Source organism: Engystomops pustulosus, chromosome 6 (assembly GCF_040894005.1).
Source record: "Engystomops pustulosus chromosome 6, aEngPut4.maternal, whole genome shotgun sequence".
NCBI classification, from domain to species: Eukaryota; Metazoa; Chordata; class Amphibia; order Anura; family Leptodactylidae; genus Engystomops; species Engystomops pustulosus.
The window spans coordinates 42,259,666-42,277,485 of record NC_092416.1 but is presented as its reverse complement, the minus strand read 5'-3'; the positions used below and the strand labels follow the sequence as shown (position 1 = coordinate 42,277,485).

At 38.8% G+C, this 17,820-nt stretch overlaps 1 protein-coding gene across 1 annotated transcript in view; it reads left to right on the top strand.

Annotated features, from left to right (window-relative positions):
* ANKK1 (ankyrin repeat and kinase domain containing 1) overlaps positions 1-17,820 on the top strand; it is a 66,460-nt gene that overhangs the window by 31,336 nt on the left and 17,304 nt on the right. Inside the window, exons 2-5 of the mRNA XM_072155860.1 lie at positions 3,864-4,158; positions 11,088-11,239; positions 15,247-15,296; positions 16,584-16,739. Of these exons, the coding sequence (XP_072011961.1) occupies positions 3,864-4,158; positions 11,088-11,239; positions 15,247-15,296; positions 16,584-16,739 (653 nt within the window). The remainder of the gene's footprint in view (positions 1-3,863; positions 4,159-11,087; positions 11,240-15,246; positions 15,297-16,583; positions 16,740-17,820) is intronic.

The window sequence follows — 17,820 nt, the reverse complement described above, 5'->3', positions numbered from 1 at the left end:
GAAAAATACGGGAAACCCGACAAAAATACATGAATCGGACCCTTAGTAAATGGCCCCCTATCTGTTACTCTGTATGGTCAAAACTGCTTGTAGGCCTCCTTTAAAGGATTTATAAACTTCCCATTCCCTATATGTTAGTGGGTTCTGTTAATGGGTAACAGTTATGTTATAATAATATGTGCTTTTAGACCTGTTTTAAGAAAATTCTTGACTAACCCTTTAACTCAGCATTATATAATAGTGTATATAAAATAGTTTTCTATCTACCGTACTTTATCCTTTCAGTAACTGATGGTCTAGTATAATGTTATTGATGTGATATACAGGTTGGACGATCAATGAATCAGTTACGGATAGGTAGTGATTGCTCTTTTGTAGTCATGTTACTCAATATTAATCACGTCACTAATGACTTTTCTTTAAACTTTTCCAACATACATGATATTCCATGTTATCACAAAGCAAATCCACTAAAGACCGTCTTAGATGAAAAGGCCTATGAATAGATGAAGTTGTTATTGTGTTAGAAAAATCTCATTTGCATGGAAATCTCTTGAGCACGTTGGGAATGGATTATGCTGATTAGCGGGAGATTAAATCAGATGATTAGTTTAAAATGTTCATGTTTTTAATTATGTCTCCCATCTCTCGAGACTCGGAGGACTTAAAATGAGCATCAGAAGAGTAGTCCGGTCAAAGTCAGGGATCAAACACTCGTATCCGATAGTCATTTCAAATATTCATATCAAGCCATCCCCGGAGAGTGGAATCAAAGGCAGGATACTGGAACATTACTTTAATCTTCACGATAATAATTTGACCATTGATTCCTGTACAGTATTGCTGGCTGCACATGAATAATGTCATCTCCCCCCAGGGTCCTAATCTTCTTCTATACTTGATCTTTGTGCTCTTGGCCAAATAACATAGGTCTAGAAATTGATTGATATCAAGACAAGTGGAATATCTGATGGTCCTGCATGTGGGTAGTAGGTCTACAAAGATGTCAATCTTTTTATTTTTTAATACTTTAATATAAAGCGCAAGATGATACAGAAAATAAGATAGTAGTAGTGTCTGTGTTGCTGCTCCACATTAGGCACTATTCACACATCCATTCAGAGAGGTATATACGGCAGCAAGCTTGCGGCCTTATATACGCCCCCCATAGGCCGGCAATGGGCGCACTGAGCGATACAGTGCTACTCCATACACAGGGGGAAATATAGGACATGTCCTATCTTTCTCCGTGTTACAGTGCTGTGCGTCATCCATCGCTATAGAGAGGGGAGGGGTCACCCCTCCTCCTCTACAACGCAGCAAATGTATGTATATGTTCGTGTGAATGGCATACGTTCATTTGAATATAGCAAAGCAGGCGACTACATCCATTGGTAGTGGCAGTTCATATTGGCTCCCATTAAGGCCTCATGCCCACAACCGTAACTGGCCATGAGGTAGTCACAAAAGTGTCAGTTGGCTCCCAATTGCCATAGTGATCTTCTTCTACAATCCTCTATTACTACAGAAGTGTCTGCAAGCAGAACTGTTCTAGTTGCCCATGGCAACCAATCAGAGCTCAGCTTTCATTTTCCCATAGCTGTTTATAAAATGAAAGCCAAGCTCTGATTGGTTTCCATTAGGCAACTAGAACAGTTTTACCTCAGACACTTCTGATAAATCTCCCCCATATGGTGCACTGAGCACAACGTTTCTCACCACAGTGGGGCAGATTTACTTACCCGGTCCTGTTGCGATCCATCTGCGCATTCTCAGTCGAGGATTCGGGTCTTCCGGCGATTCACTAAGGTAGTGTGCCCAATTTCCAAGAGGTGTCGCTGCTGCGCCGAGGTCCGTCGGAGTTTGCTGGAGTTCACTATCCTATTCCTGGTGCAAGTAAGCGTGTGTCAAGTGACACATTTTTTTTTTTTTAATTCCGCAGTTTTTCCAAATCCATTGGGTTTTCCGACAGCCACCCCCCAGATTTCCGTTGCATGTATGCCGGCGCCGATGCGCCACAATCCGAGGGGCAATTCGGCGCAAAGTGGTAATTTTCGGGAAACCCGACAGAAAATAGCGAATCGGGCCCTTAGTAAGTTACCCCCAGTATGAACAATCAGGGTGGCTGCACTGCAAAAGATAGAGCTGGTCCTATTTCTTCCCTGATTTTGTTAGCCCTGCCCACAGCAGAAATTTGCTGGAAAGCTGTGCTGTGTTCAGTGAAGAGATCTCACACAGGAGTGTACCCCAGTGCACAAACAGCTCCCTTCTGCTGTAATATTTAACTGGAAGCTCACTACTACTCTTAATTAGAGCAGAGGACAGCCATGTATCAAAAATATCTCATATATATCCAGATACAATTCTGGAATGTAAATCCATTTTTAACAGTCCTGCTGCTACTAACAACACACACACAGATCTCCAGGGCCATTACCTAACACAGTCTGTAGCTTTGTATGCTCCAAAATGCTCCAATCATCAAAATACAATTGATGGGAGTTCGACCTCCAGGTCCTAAACAGATGAGGAATATCATTTCTTCAAAGTCAAACAACTACCAAATCATCACTGAAACGTTTCAGGCACTTTGTACACTTTTTAAACTTTTCAGACAAGCCTTTACGTTTTACAAATTCTCTGTGTTTTTAAAGAAAATTCCTTTGTTGTTGCTATGTGAACAAATGCCCTGAAGAATTAGAACGATGTATACATATACATTACAGCACAACATTCTGACCTGTGTAATCTGAAACACAATACATCATCTTCTCCTGTTATTCAGATGGTAAAATTACTTTTTAAGCACCTAATTAAATTGCTATTGGATATGGTGGTTGATAAGCAATACATTTCCAATAAACCGTGTAATGTCGAGTGCTTGATGGCTAAATAATATGTTACATTGTTTTCTTTAATATTATTGTATTTCCTTTAAAATAGATTAATTTATTTTTGGTTTTAATTTGGTTTTACAGTAATTTATTTTTGCTATCATATTTTGTAATATTGTCTAGAGATTTTTACTAATTTATAGCCCTGTCCCTGTCAACTTGGGTACCGTATTTTTCGGACTATAAGGCGCACCAAAAATCCCTTTCTTAGAGTGCGCCTTACAGACAACCATACTTACAGACAACATGCCTTGAACTGTGCACAGGTCTGCCATCTGCTGGTCATTCATCCTTATAATCAGGTGCGCCTTATAATTCGATGCGCCTTATATATGAACCTAAACATCTCAGCAGACATTTATTGATGGTGCGCCTTATAATCCGGTGCACCTTATAGTCCAAAAATTATGGTACATTTTTCCATCTCAGACTTGCACACAAGCCCATATTTCAGAGACAGCAATCATTGGAATTTTGGGATAATCATGGAATTGGGATATGGGAATGGGATTGGGATAACCATTGGGATTTTCATTAGGATTTCGGAGCAGAAAATAAAAACTTATATAAACAGAGCATACACATTCCATGATAACTTTTGAACCACAATAGATATAACAAATTTGATTCTGAAAAAAACTGAAAAAAATTGATCCAATATGGTGGTTTTCGAATAGGCAGCTATGTTTGGGATATAGCCCAAAAGTTAGCCCCGCCCCCAACCCAATACTTGCTGGGGCTTTCAGGTATGTCATTTTCTCTTTTGATTTGGAAATAAAAGGGGTTCCTGGTACTTTTGACTTACTTGACTTTGGCTTATTCAGTAGCCAATGATATCCAAATATATAGTATATATAGTATAATATCATATAATTTAATATAATTAAAGTTTATACTGTAAATAAGATATAAATGAATTGGTAATATTGGTAAAAATACTCATTAAACTATATTACCTATTTCATGCAGTACAACCTATAATAACTTGATGGAAGAAGCCTCCAAGATGGAGAAGATAAAATTCAGATACATTGTTCAAATTTATGGAATTTGCACAAATCCCCTAGGAATTGTGATGGAATATATGGAAAATGGATCCCTTGAAAAACTCATTCCCACTCATAGCCTCAGCTGGCAACTAAAGTTTCGGTTCATTCATGAGATAGCATTAGGAATGAATTTCCTTCATATTATGAGTCCTCCACTTCTCCACTTGGACCTCAAGCCTGGAAATATTCTTCTGGATGAGCATTTACATGTGAAGGTAAGATGACCACCAGATCTATGGCAATCCTGTACAGCTTTAATTATGATCCTACTAGCAATGTGCAGTTTATATGCAGATCTACAGTGTGCAGGGCCGGTTTTAGACAAATGGGGCCCTGGGCAAAACAAAAAGTGGGGACCCATAATCAAACTATTTTATGAACAGTCACATTCAGTATGAGGCTCCTTTAGTCCTGCACAATAACTTTTACAAACAGTAGTAGGTAAGTATCTGTAATATGGGACTGTAGGAGAATGTTATAGGAAATAGACTGATGATAGGGAGATGGATGATAGAAGATAAAGATGATAAAGATTATATATATTTATAGACAGATGATAGATATATTTATAGATGCAAAAATAAAAAGTAGGGTATATATATATATATATCTTTTTGATAGAAAATAGATAGATATGAGAGATAGATACAATAGAAGAGAGATTGATTGATGGATAGTAGATAGGAGAATGATGGGTAGATAATAGATAGGAAAAAGATAGGTAGATAGAAGATATATAGATAAATGAATAGACAAAAAGCTAGGTACATACATTGTTAGATATATGGATAGAATATAGACACATTTAAGAGATAGTTGGTAGATACATAGACAGAAGATGTATTATAAACATCTTCACCTGGCATTCAACCTAGGGGTTCATCCTCTGTCTACAAAAGTCCACATGCAGGGGGCCTTTTTAGGACAGGGGGCCCTGCGCAAATGCCCAGTTTGCCACCCCTTAACGCCAGCCCTGACTGTGTGCATCGCCATTGTTACAGATACACAATAAATGATTTGTAGTCTGATCCTGCTGCAATAAACTGTTAAATCTTTCCCCTAAATTAAAACATACATTTGAAAATATTCAGACAGTAAAGCCTTGATGCAGCATTTCTGGGGTGATATATGCAGAAAACCAGCATCCATTATGCTTTTACAACGTATAAAATTTATACAGGCAGTCCCTGACAGGACAGCCCCTAGTTACACGCAGACCTGTCTGCCCCCTGTGACCTCTGTAGAAAGTTCTGGATGCTTTACTTTAGTTCCATCCTGCAAATGATCAGCTGTAAGGTGTAATGCAGTCTTATTGATAACCCTTGTTCCCATGAGGCCATGAATATCCAATGGTCTTTGGGACTGTTCTGGAGTTACAACCATGAAATAAACCTGTTTGTAAACCTCCTTTACACACATGGGAGTATTGGAACGTTTATTGAAATTAAAGAAAGAAATTTTTAATGTATTCTCAAAAAAATTACAACTGTATGCAAAAAGATGCTGCATATTTGAAACAGCAAAAGTTAATTTTACTTTGAAAAAAACTCCACAGTTGCTTTTCACATTGAGATATAAACCTATTTAAGATGTCGAGAGGACACTCATTAACCCCTTAACGCCAAAGCCACTTTTCACCTTCCTGACATGTCCCATTTTTTCAAACCTGCCCTGTGTCACTATAAGTGGTTATAACTTCGGAATGCTTTAACATATCAAAGTGATTTTGAAATTGTTTTCTCGTGACATTTAGTAGTTCATGTTACTTGAAAAATTTTGTTGGTACGTATTGCATTTATTTATGAAAAAAATGGATATTTTTCCATACGTAGCCATAACAGCATTGCAGATGCTAGAGACGGGTGCCAGCTGTAACTTCTGGTACCTGCTTCATTCAGGAGCCGGTGCCATGAGCATGACGTAATAGTACTGCAAAATGCAAGAACGCACCTCCGGCCATGCAGTACTATTACGGCAATTATCGGGAAGGGTTTAAAGAGGACCTGTCACTTCAATTTGGGACGCTAAACTAACTACAGGTCCTCATGCGCTTGTGATTTAGTGTCCCAAATTGACCTTTTGGACTGCTGTAGGTTAAGAGATATTAAAAACATGAACTTTTTTTTACTTACCATGATGTGAGTCTGATGAGGCACATCAGACTCACATATGAAGATCCCTCACTGGCGCCTGCTCTCTGACACCTGTACAGTGAATCAGGGGTGTACAAGGCCAGCTTCACTTGTCGCAAAGCACATGCGCGGGGGAACGATGGACGGGAAAAGTTTAAAGTTTTTCCTTTTTTTCAATGATCTCTCGAGGTATGGAGGGTCTTAGTTATGAGGACAGATTAAAACAAGTAAATTTATTTAGTCTGAAAAAGACGACTATGTGTGGACATGATTAATATATTTAAATATATGAATGGTCCATACAAAATATATGGCGGTAAGTTGTTTTAAATTAAATCAAATCAAAAGACGAGGGGGCACTGTCTCCGTCTGGAGAAAACAAGGTTTAAGGCGACAGGGCTTTTTTACTATGAGAACTGTCAATCTGTGGAATAGCCTGCCTCAGGCGCTGGTCACAGCAGGGACAGCAGAGAGCTTCAAGAAGGTTCTAGATGCCTTTTACACATAAATAACATTGATGATTATGTTGTTTAGAATTGTTTCCCCTAAATCCCTTCCTCATGCAATCCCTTCCCTTCCTTAGTTGAACTCGTGGGACAAGTGTCTTTTTTCAACCGTATAAACTATGCTGCTATGATACTAAATACTACAGGGCAATTTGTGACACTAAATCACCGTTCCATAAGAACCTGACAGGTTCCCTTGAAGTACATTTGCCCCATCTAAACCTAAGCTATAGCAATGGCTATTGGTGCACATATGTGGAGGCGTTTTGCATACCCTAAGAGCAATGTGAAAGGAGTCTATTTTTCCTACTGTTTTATTATTTGGCTGTCAGCCTGGCTTCTAATCTGTATGTGTGGACCTCTATCTCATGAAATCATTCCCTCTGAGTAGCTTTTTTTAATGGTATTCTACATATGCCTTATTTTTTTACTGATGGGTGTCCTAGAGTTGACATTCAAGTTTATAATACTGACAAGTGATTTATTATGCATTTTTAAAGCTTTAATGTATGTGCTAGTCCTCTAGGCTATGCCATTGACACTGAATCTTAAATATGCTCATACTTGTAATTCCAGGTGCAGGCAAGTATTGTTCACTACCGGGGGATAGGGTGACCTAGAAAGCTCTGCTTCACATCTCTGTACATACATGCTTGTCATTGTCATACAAAAAAATCTATTATTTTTACATATTTAACTACTCAATAATGAAAGATGAATATGAGGCAGGAGAATCCACTACGTGTCAGCCAATAAGTTATGCAATATCTGTAGGCTTGTAATACAGTTTTATTTTTACAATGCGTAATGTTCAGTGATCCTAAAATATGATTTATGTATATAAGTATATCTCATTAGGTTTCTGGTAGCTGAAAAATTGTTTCTATGTAGCAGCCCTGTAGAGCTATATAACCTGAATATGTATTTATTCGCAGCATAACATTGAAAAATGCAGTCATATTCTGGGATTGTAGCTGGACTTATAGCACTGTGGATGCTATCCTCCCACTAGTGTGCTCTCTGTTCCTCTGATGTAATATTTAACCAAAATCATTTTACTAAACTTACTCAGAGCAGAGGGGAGGAGCCATGTTGTGTTCAGTAAAGTCCAGCTACAATTCTAGTACGGCTGCTATTAAAAGCAAATTAAACAATATAATTATACTGCTGCTTTGTATGGTCAAAACTGCTAGTAGAACTCATTTATAGAAATATATTGGGCAATAGTAGGTTGGTTATTTACCTATTTACATGATGCAATGTTTTAAACCCTGAGGGTCATAATTAAGATGCCTGCTAAAGACCCCTAGGGGTTTATGTGAGATACCCTGAATTCTAGAATTGTGCAGTCACTGACATAACTGGAATGTTGAAATCCTTATTGCTTTTTTGTGAAGAGGCGATTCTTTAGACCGGAGCAACTAGAACACCAACATGATAGGGCTGATGTTTGATTCACATGTGCAGATGTGTCCTTCCTTTTGGTTGGATATGACCACATGTGTGGTTTACAAGCAGGGGAGGATTATCACTGCCATGGTCCCTGGGCTGTATGAATATTAGAGCCCCTACAAGTCTGGAGTCACTTCCTACATATAGTACTAGAATCAAGATTCTTGGAGTTTTAGGACCTTTGGAGGACCTTCAAAAGTCCTGAAATGGCTCTTGTGTACAGGTGTATTGAGAGCAGGAACAGATGAATGAGGATTTCATGGGTGAAGCTACTTATTAGTATAAAACTTGGTGGGTGGTTTGAGTGGCCATGGGCCCCCTACAAGGCTTGGGCCCCGAGCTACCCCTATATTATAATCCACTACTGTTCAGACCAGATTTATGAAACAGCTTGTCACACAGTTATAAAAATAAAATAATGATTCCTTTATTTATATAGCACACACACAAAGCTTGCCAAATCAGTCCCTGTCCCCAATGGGGATCACAATCTAACCTACCAGTATGTTATTGGAGTGTGGGAGGAAACTGGAGGACCCAGAGGAAACCAACACAAACACGGAGAGAACATACAGATTCTTTTCAGATGTTGACCTGGATGAGACCTGAACCCTGGACCCCAGCGCTGCAAGACTGTAGTGCTAACCACTGAGCTACCCTCTGCCCAAACAAAGATATTTTCTTTAATTTGTTATGTGTACGGACATGTACTTTAACAATCTCCTGCTGCTATAACATTTGGGAGTCACTGAAATAGTATGCGGGAATGAAATATCACTTTTATCAGTGATAGTTAAAATTGCCCCAATGTATAAAATGATGATGATGCTGAGAGCACTAGTTTTCTGCTCACATCTAAGATAGGGACTTAGTCATCCAGGAAAGGTGCGGTACATGTGCATATGTTCTATAAAGCACATCCTACAACAGTCAAGTTTCCTGGATAGATAACTAAGGAATACCACTTGCGGGATATCTAGGAACACATCCCATTGTAATAACAACATGAAGGGTTCAATTACAACCGAAAAATCAGTTTCAGCTCTATAGTGTATAAAATTCATCTCATCTCTCATCTTCTCAAACTCTCCTGCTGCTGTAGCATCTGACATTGGCAATAACTGTGGGGCTTATTTACTAAGGGTCCGCGGCCGCACTTTCGTCGTTCTTTACGATGTTTCCTGGATTTTCGCCGCAGAGACAGGTATTTAACAGGGGATTGTGTCGCATGAGATGGGATTGTGGCGCGGCCCCGCTGGCTTTCATGTGACAGAAATTCGGGGAGGGGGAGCGTGCCGTCGGACGATCCGACTGATTCGGACTGAGCACGGGATTTAACTTTCAAATTGTGATGCAAGATCAAGTATTACATGCACCGGGAAGAAGAAGGTGAACTCTGGCGGACCTGAGCGGGGAAGCAACACGTGCAGGATATCGGGCGTTTCGTGAACTCCGCAGGACCGGGTAAGTAAATGTGCCCCTGTGTCTCTGACAGCCTCACCTCTTACATGCCTTAGTCAGTAGCACCTAAAGGGAGCTCCTTTTATGAACCCATTGGCACTAAGAAATCCCCGAATCTCGCATGAGCTGTAATATCAGACACATTGGGGCACATTTACTTACCCGGTCCATGCGCAATCCCTGATCCGGACTGTCCGACGAGGATGAAGTCTGCCGCGATTCACTATGAGCGTGCGCCCGATATCCTGCAGGTGTCGCTTCCCCACTCAGGTCCGCTGGAGTTCACCTCCTTCTTCCTGGTGCATGTAAGTGCTTGACTTGTGACAAAATTTTAAATGTTGAATCCGTCAAATTGTCCAACAGGCCGCTAACCCGCCCCCACCCCCCCATTTGTGTCACGTGAAATCCTTTGCACTGCAACTTATTGTATATTATAGATGGTTTACTGTACTATAGGCACATTTATTCTGTTTTTCATTTGGTTTGCTCAAATGTCCCTTTGCACTTTTCTGCCGAATTTAATACAGAATGTACAGAATCCTGACGCAGGTAATAGCTAAAATCCATTGCAAACAGAACCTGGCGTAGATCTCAATGCACAATTCACAAAGCACACAACCTCCCCCCATGTGTATGACCAACATGTATGTTTTTGAATAATTGAATGAGATTTTTTAGGTAACGCGGGTTATCTCATCAAAGTTATTCAAGTCAGAAATACTCAATGGAAAAGGCACAATTACTTGGAATGAGGTTTTAAAATTTGAACCAAAAAAAATACACAACATAACTCACAAAGGTAAAGAAAAGATGTGAATACTTTATTGAACACTGACAAAAAAAGCAATTAAAAAGCTAAAAAAAAAAAAAAATTACACAACAGGATGAGCATGTGAGACTCATACCCTCTATCAAACCTAAATTGGTGGTCCAGGGTGGCAGTAGGTTTTGCACCACAACAATGGTTTCTCAGTGGCTAGGGCTCACCCACAGTATTTAAGCGTCTTTAGAGTGCAAATTAAAAAAAAAAAAAAATCAAGCATGGATAAACTAGGGACACTTACTCATACATCCAGTCATATAGTACAGTATACTATATTACTCTTCTTATGTTTGTTATCCATGGCCTCCATCCTTCAAAATCAATTTTTAAATAATGTTAATGAGCTAGGCCACTCTGTGCTGTAGCTTCACAGGTTGTTACACTGTGCAGGACTCCTTCCCCCTCCGACTAAAACTTCCTCTGCTGCAGTGAGATTACATCATGCAGAGGGAGGGGGAAGTGTAAAGAGAGCAGTGGGGGAGGGTAAGACAGTGTGACAGCCTGTGAAGCTACATCACAGAGGGGCTCTAGTAACACCACCAGAGCCCTTCTAGCTCATTAGTAGAATTTTAAAAGTTTGTTTTAAAAGAAAGTAGAGCATGGATAACAAATATAAGAAGATTACCTCAGTCACAGTGCCTGGATCTATGAGTAAGTGTCCCTAAATTACTATGCATGATTTTGATGGTAGATTTCCTTTAACCTGATAATTTTTGAAAGATAACTAATACATGCTTTTCATATAAATATGTAGATTCCTTTTTTTACAGATTTCAGATTTTGGCCTATCTAAATGGAAAGAAAATTCAACTCGGAAGGAATATATAGAAAGATCAGCGATTAGAGGAACCCTGAGTTACATCCCTCCAGAAGTCTTCCTGGAGAGTAGTAGAGTGGCAGGAACTAAATACGATGTGTACAGGTGAGAAGTGTACTTACCTCTTACAACTGTCCCTTTGTCATCTTCTGTCGGTAAGTACGACTGGGAATGCACAGATTCAGTCTCATTTTGTTCATTCTGTCTTTACAAAGCGAGAAGCCTTCATTGAATTCCATATCTGTCTCCACAATGAGACATTTATTCCCAATCCTGGGAATAGCAAATCAATGGATATTATGGATAGACCCTTTTAACCTCTTTTAACACCATCTTGTTTATGATCATTGCTCCCCGTGACCTCATCTGGGAGCGGCGATCAGTGGCCATGACAATACTACCAATAGTAGTATATTAGTAGTATTGCAGAATATAGTAGGAATGATCAAGCTGTCTAGAGTGTAAGTAAAATTGAAAAATAGTAAAATTGAAAGATAAAAAAAGTTAAAATAATAAAAATTCAAATAACCTCCTTTGGAATTTTTTTTCCAGCTTCCCAGTACATGGCCTGGAATGATAAATGCCATCACTAAAATGTAAAATTTGTTCTGCTCTTAGAGAGCTCTGTACATGGAACAATTAAAAGGTTATTGGTTTCTGGCAGTGGGGAATGAAAAATAAACAAAAAAAAAGGGTTTCATGGCATATCATAGTTATCTTTTTCCAGTATAATATATATCATCCTACTTAGCTACTGCTTTGTCTATAACAAGCTGCATTCAGACAGAACAGTATTTCAATATGACATCAACTATGTAAAACTGCAATTTATGTAAAAGCTACATTGCCCTTTACATCAAATCGCATTCCATTGGAATGGAGTGTCAAAATGGCACAAATGGAATATAAAAGGATATCGCTTTTCAATTGTACACAGCATATTTTTCAGAAACAAGAATTCTTGGTAAAATATTTTTAGCAAAATATTTTTTTTTATTTGTATCTTTCTTTTTATTGTTTTTTTTTTTTTTTTTAAATGCATGCATGCATGTATTACCGTGGTTACAAATGTTGGCACATGAAATCAGATTTTCAAAATGTAGACGTAAGTCAAGCAATACATGTTATAACAGAAAAATAATTAACATGTAACATAGAACATAAAATATTGCCCATATAAATTTCCTCCAGAATTGTAATAAATGAAATACTGCTAAGAGTTACATAGCCCATATTGTTAATCATAATGGATGAGCAGACAGGAATTTTCTTGTATAGAGGGGAAACTAGAAGATTTCCAATTTTTAGCTATAAGATTCCTAGTTGCATTTAAGCAATGAGAAATAATTGTCGCATGATTGAGTGGAATATTTTCCATACCAAGAGACAGCAAGGCAATACCTGGGTCCCATGGGATTGGATATGGGATAATAGCTCTTAATTTAAGATATATTGAATTCCACAGTTTCTGAACATTTCTACAATGCCAAAAAATGTGAAGTAGGGAGCCTATTTCTTTTTTACATCTCCAACAGAGGTTTGTAGAGTTTGGGTAGATTTTTGCTAATCTATATGGTGTTAGGTACCACCTATACATTAGTTTCCTTGCTGTCTCTTGGTGATTGATACATTTGGACGTTCTTGCAGAGAAGGAAAAGGCATAATCCCATGAAGATGATTCATAGATTTTATCCAGTTCTTGCTCCCATTTTATCTGGAATGGTAGTTTGTTTTCGTTATCTAGCAAAATATTATTTAGCAAAATATTTAAGACAAAAAAAAATAACATAATCGAGAATCCAAAACAATTTCACCATGACTGTACTGATAAACGCTGTCCTTTCTAGCATTTCTAGATATTTAACAAAATACTAGAAAAACAACAACAAATTGGCCAGTAGACATCGCCAGGTGGGGCACCGCTCCCAATATGCATTAAAATATGTATTCAAACTAGCCAACCATGCTTCAAACCTATCAGGAATAGGTTGCCATCCAGCAACTTCCCTCACCACACCATGACCATGACCAATGAAGGTTATGGGGCTAGTTCATGGTCGTGTGAATGAGGCCGTAGGCTGCTGAGAGCGGAACTGCTAGATGAAGACTAAAAGTCCACAAACAGTGTACCTGTCATACCCGAAAAGACTTCCAGACTAAATTTTGAAAGTTTGTTCAAAGAGTAGCTATGCTTCAAGATTTTGGCTTACCCAGAAGGACTGTGCTTTATGGCACTATGATCCCGATAAGTTATCTCAATGATCTCAATAAAGGAATCCTCTACAAAACCATTATTTTGAGTAAACCTTACTTTTTCAGATGATCAGTTCCACCAATCTTGTACATATTGGCCAGATTTTTTTAAGAAGACCTCATTCTGAGAAGACTTCTTTTCTTTTCAATTTTGATGGTCATGTTGAAGAGGTTCCCCTTTGCAAATAGTTTAAAAAGGAGAACATAAAATATATCTGGTAAAAACAAAGCAGAATTTGCTCTTCTTGCAAAAATTGATATTAAAAAGGAACCTGTCACCGCATTTGCACATATACAGCCAGTGAAAGGTTCCTATAGAGCCTTATTAAGTGACTAACACCCTTCCTTAAGCTAAAAATTGCTTTCCTTACATCTTCATAAATCACCTTTTGTCTTATATACCCTGGCATAAATGGGGGCGTGTCCTGCTCATCCAGCCCATCCCATCTAATCCTCCCCATATGCCTTATGCCTCCTTACTAGTCACAGTTCATGTCATGTGACCAGAGTGACATCATCTCAGGCCCTTTAGCCCCTTAACAATAGCAAACTGTACACAATGTATGAATCTATGTGATCACATGAAGTCACAGCAGCCTCCATGGACTTCTTCTCTCCCTCCTTCATAGAGGCTGCTGTGATTTTATGTGATCACATACATGAGATACAATTTGCTAAAGTTAGAAGGCCTGTGGTGATGTCACTCTGGTCACATGACATGAATGTAACACAAGGCACCATGTAAAAATATTGACACAGTATTTTCCATATGTACATAGAGGTTTATATGTCTGTAGTTGGCAGTGATGGCAGTGATTTGAAGAGACACAGCGCTGTCAGTCAGGATAATGGGGCGTGGTTCACTGCCAGCCTGACAGAAAAGTCACAAACACCAAACATGAGTCAGAAAAGCTAATTTACATATCAGAAAAACATCTGTAATTAAGGTACAGGGCCTCACTGGCAACTAATATCAGGTGATATGGGGAGGACTTGCAACCCCAGCAGGCATTGTTAGTCAGGGCGGTCAAATCTGGTGACAAGTCTCTACACTTCACTTCCTCTGATGTTGCAAGTGGTGTGCTGTGATCTGAAGAGGACAAAGATTGTCCTTGACCAGTGGTGTCAATGGCTGGAAGGTCCATTGGGATGGGGCGACCAAGAGCTGGAGCAAGGTTTGTATATTCCCAAGAATTCCTGACTGGAAAACCCCTGTAAAAAATAAAATTATACATCATACACATTTATGCATTATGAAATTGAAATGTGGAAAATATAACCTTCCCTGAAAAACACAAACACCATTCCAAAAGTGAAATAAAAAGTTTACGAATGTAAGAATCTTTCTCTTTTCTGTGTCCCTGCTTAGTTCATTTAAACATAGTAAAAATAATATAGGTTTTACCAGATTTTTGTGGTAAAATTGGGGGCCTCGGCTTATACTTGGGTCAGCTTAAACTCAAGTATATACGGGTAATCATAAAAAGATAACCATAAAATCTGTAGAATATGTTCTCACTATCATCTTGGTATTGGTAGTGATAATCCCCTTTCATGGAAGGATTGCTTGCTGAATAACCACATTTTTAAAGTACATTTTAAGCACATTCACCTCTTTTAGATTAAAGATGTAAATTACTGTCATTTGTTACATTTCGCCTTACAGAATATAATTTTGGTTAAAATTGTCCACTTTCATTTAATTCTATAGTCGTCTTTAGATGAATCGTCAGTTTGTTGTGTGTTTCTGCTGGAAATATCTGGAATATTTGAGCTACTTTTTAGAGTGAACACAAAGCAGAATAATATTTCAGCTGTCAAACATGCAGTCATTATTTTGTGCCTTCTCTCTCTTTCAGCTTTTCCATTGTGATGTGGGAGCTCCTGACTCAGAAAAAGCCTTTTGTGGGTAAATATACTTTTTACGCCTTTTATGTCACATTTACATTTCTGCAATGTGTCCACCTAAATGGGAAGTGGAGTACACATAAATATATACTGTGACTGCATGTAATGAAAGTGAACTGAAGGAAAGTAAAAATAAATGCTGTGTGATACCATTGGAAGGTGCAGTGGTTATAGAACGGGTTTACTTCTGAAGTATAGATCTGTTTTCATAGTTTTTGCCTGCAGGAAATCACATTTGTCTACTACAGGATTTACTTGTTTATTAAAAGTACATCCTAAAAATATAGTTGGGTCGATGTACTAAGACTGGCATTGTGAACCAATCTAAATCAATGGTGCATCCCATGTTTGACGTTCCGACGTCATAGTAACACTCGTGCACCCGAATTGAGATCTAACGCTGCATACATTTTAGCTAAAACCTTTCTCAATTTCTTCTAATATTTGGGCCGATGTATTAAGATTGCTGTTATTAACCAGTTTTAATCAACTGTAAAACTGATGTGTGACACACCGGAATAACTAAGGGGTTTTGATCTCTTAGTAATTCTGATATAGCATGTGTGCACCAGAATTGAAATCCATGGCAGGACCGAACTTATATAGTTGGGCCAATGTATTAAGATAGCCATCGTAAATCATTGGTGCGGCCAAGGTGCGAATTACCGGTACTAAGAGGTTCCAACCTCTTAGTAATTCTGACGTAGCATACGTGCACCAAAATTGAGATCCATGCAAGGTCCAACCCTGCATAAATTTCAGCTTACACGGTTCTCAGTTTCTTGCCATGCCACATCCAATTTTGTGGATGTAAGTCGTGTGCATGGTGCAAAAGGGTAAAAAGTTGTGGCCAGAATTGGGACAAAAGGATTTAAATATTTTTCAAACTTAGCTCCTAAGGATTGGCCAGTAACATAATAAAGCATATGTTCTTCCTTTTACCCCAATGCTGCCTGCCCACCAGGGGTCCCAATCTCTGCACCGAGTATGTGACTGGTGCAGCTAATCAGGGCTAAGAAGAGATATACAGTATACATCAGCACTGGATTGGCTTGCCACAGCATAATAGTGATCGGGGACCCTGGGCAATGTGCAGTGATGTATGGTCAAAAGAAACAGAGCAAAGTATACTTTATTATGTTACTCTCCAGTGCTACAGAGATACATTTGACAAAAGAAAATAACTTGGGTAACCCCTATAATTTAATAATTTAAATGAAAGGTTATATCATTTAATAGAATGTAAATAAGGACATTGAATAGAATAAAACAGACTCTATACCTGTAGGCACCAGCATGATGACTGTGATAGTTAAAGTAGCAGCGGGGCAGCGGCCTCCCTTGGAGGACATTTCTGAAAACCGTCCTTTGGAATGTCATCAGATGATCGACTTAATGAAGAGATGCTGGAACCAAGATGCCAATAAAAGGCCTACTTTCTCTGGTTTGTATCATTTTAATTCAAGTCAAGTAGAAGCAGTCCATCCATGTTTTACCTAGTCAACCATAAAATTGTGTAGGCAGAATGGAATACTGTATCTTGTCTGGATAATATATGGCCAGTGTAGATTCCACCTGTTGTCAATATCTACTTTTTGTCGGCTACTAAAGCCAGATCTAGGATGATCCACTATCTCAGTATTGGTGAAAACATTTTTCAGGACAAACTTTCTAATGACATTTGCGGATGTAGTTGTTTCACATTACTTGTTATGTATTATTAGGTTAATGATACATTAATGAGTAAACATTATTTTTATAGTCAATTGCCGGAAGTCTTGCAGGATCTAGGACAGTGATGGCAAACCTTTTAGATCATGAGTGCCCAAACTTCAACCAAAAGCCACCTTTATATGGCAAAGCGCCAGCACAGCAATTTAGGCAGTAATTTATTGTTGAGAACTCCAACTCAGTTGTAAAGAGGAGGGCAAATCAGGGTTATTGCAGCTTCTTTCCTATACAAGAGGAATCGTAGGGCCAGCATTGTTTGAACCATGTATGGTGAATTCTATTCTGGGGTGATGGCCTGGGTGCCCACATAAGAAGCTCCGAGTGCCGCCTCTGGCACCCATGCCATAGGTTCGCCACCACTGATCTAGGACATCAGGGTAAGTTCAGCTTATGAGCCCAGATCTAGTCATATATTCCCTCATTTACTTACATACAGATGTGTTTTAGATAAATCTTCTGGTTAGTGGAATGCCTTACACCAGGATCCTGTGTAATGTGTAATTAGGAGCACCCCCACACAACAATCTGTCCATTTGACTTCAAGCAACTCTATTACAGCCTTCTTGCCACATGGTCTGGAGCTCCCTCTACAATAGCCATTGTGTTGTTTAGTCTGGAGAGTTCTCATTCAAAATTAGTCTTGCTTTGCAGTTTGCACCCCACCGTCTGGAGCACCCCAAGAAATTGAAGTCTGACTGTTTCTGATGGGGTGTAGTGTTGGACTGGACAACAGGGTGATTCAGACCCAATTTAAAGGCTACAACTCAAATTGGAGGGCACTCTGGACTATTTTC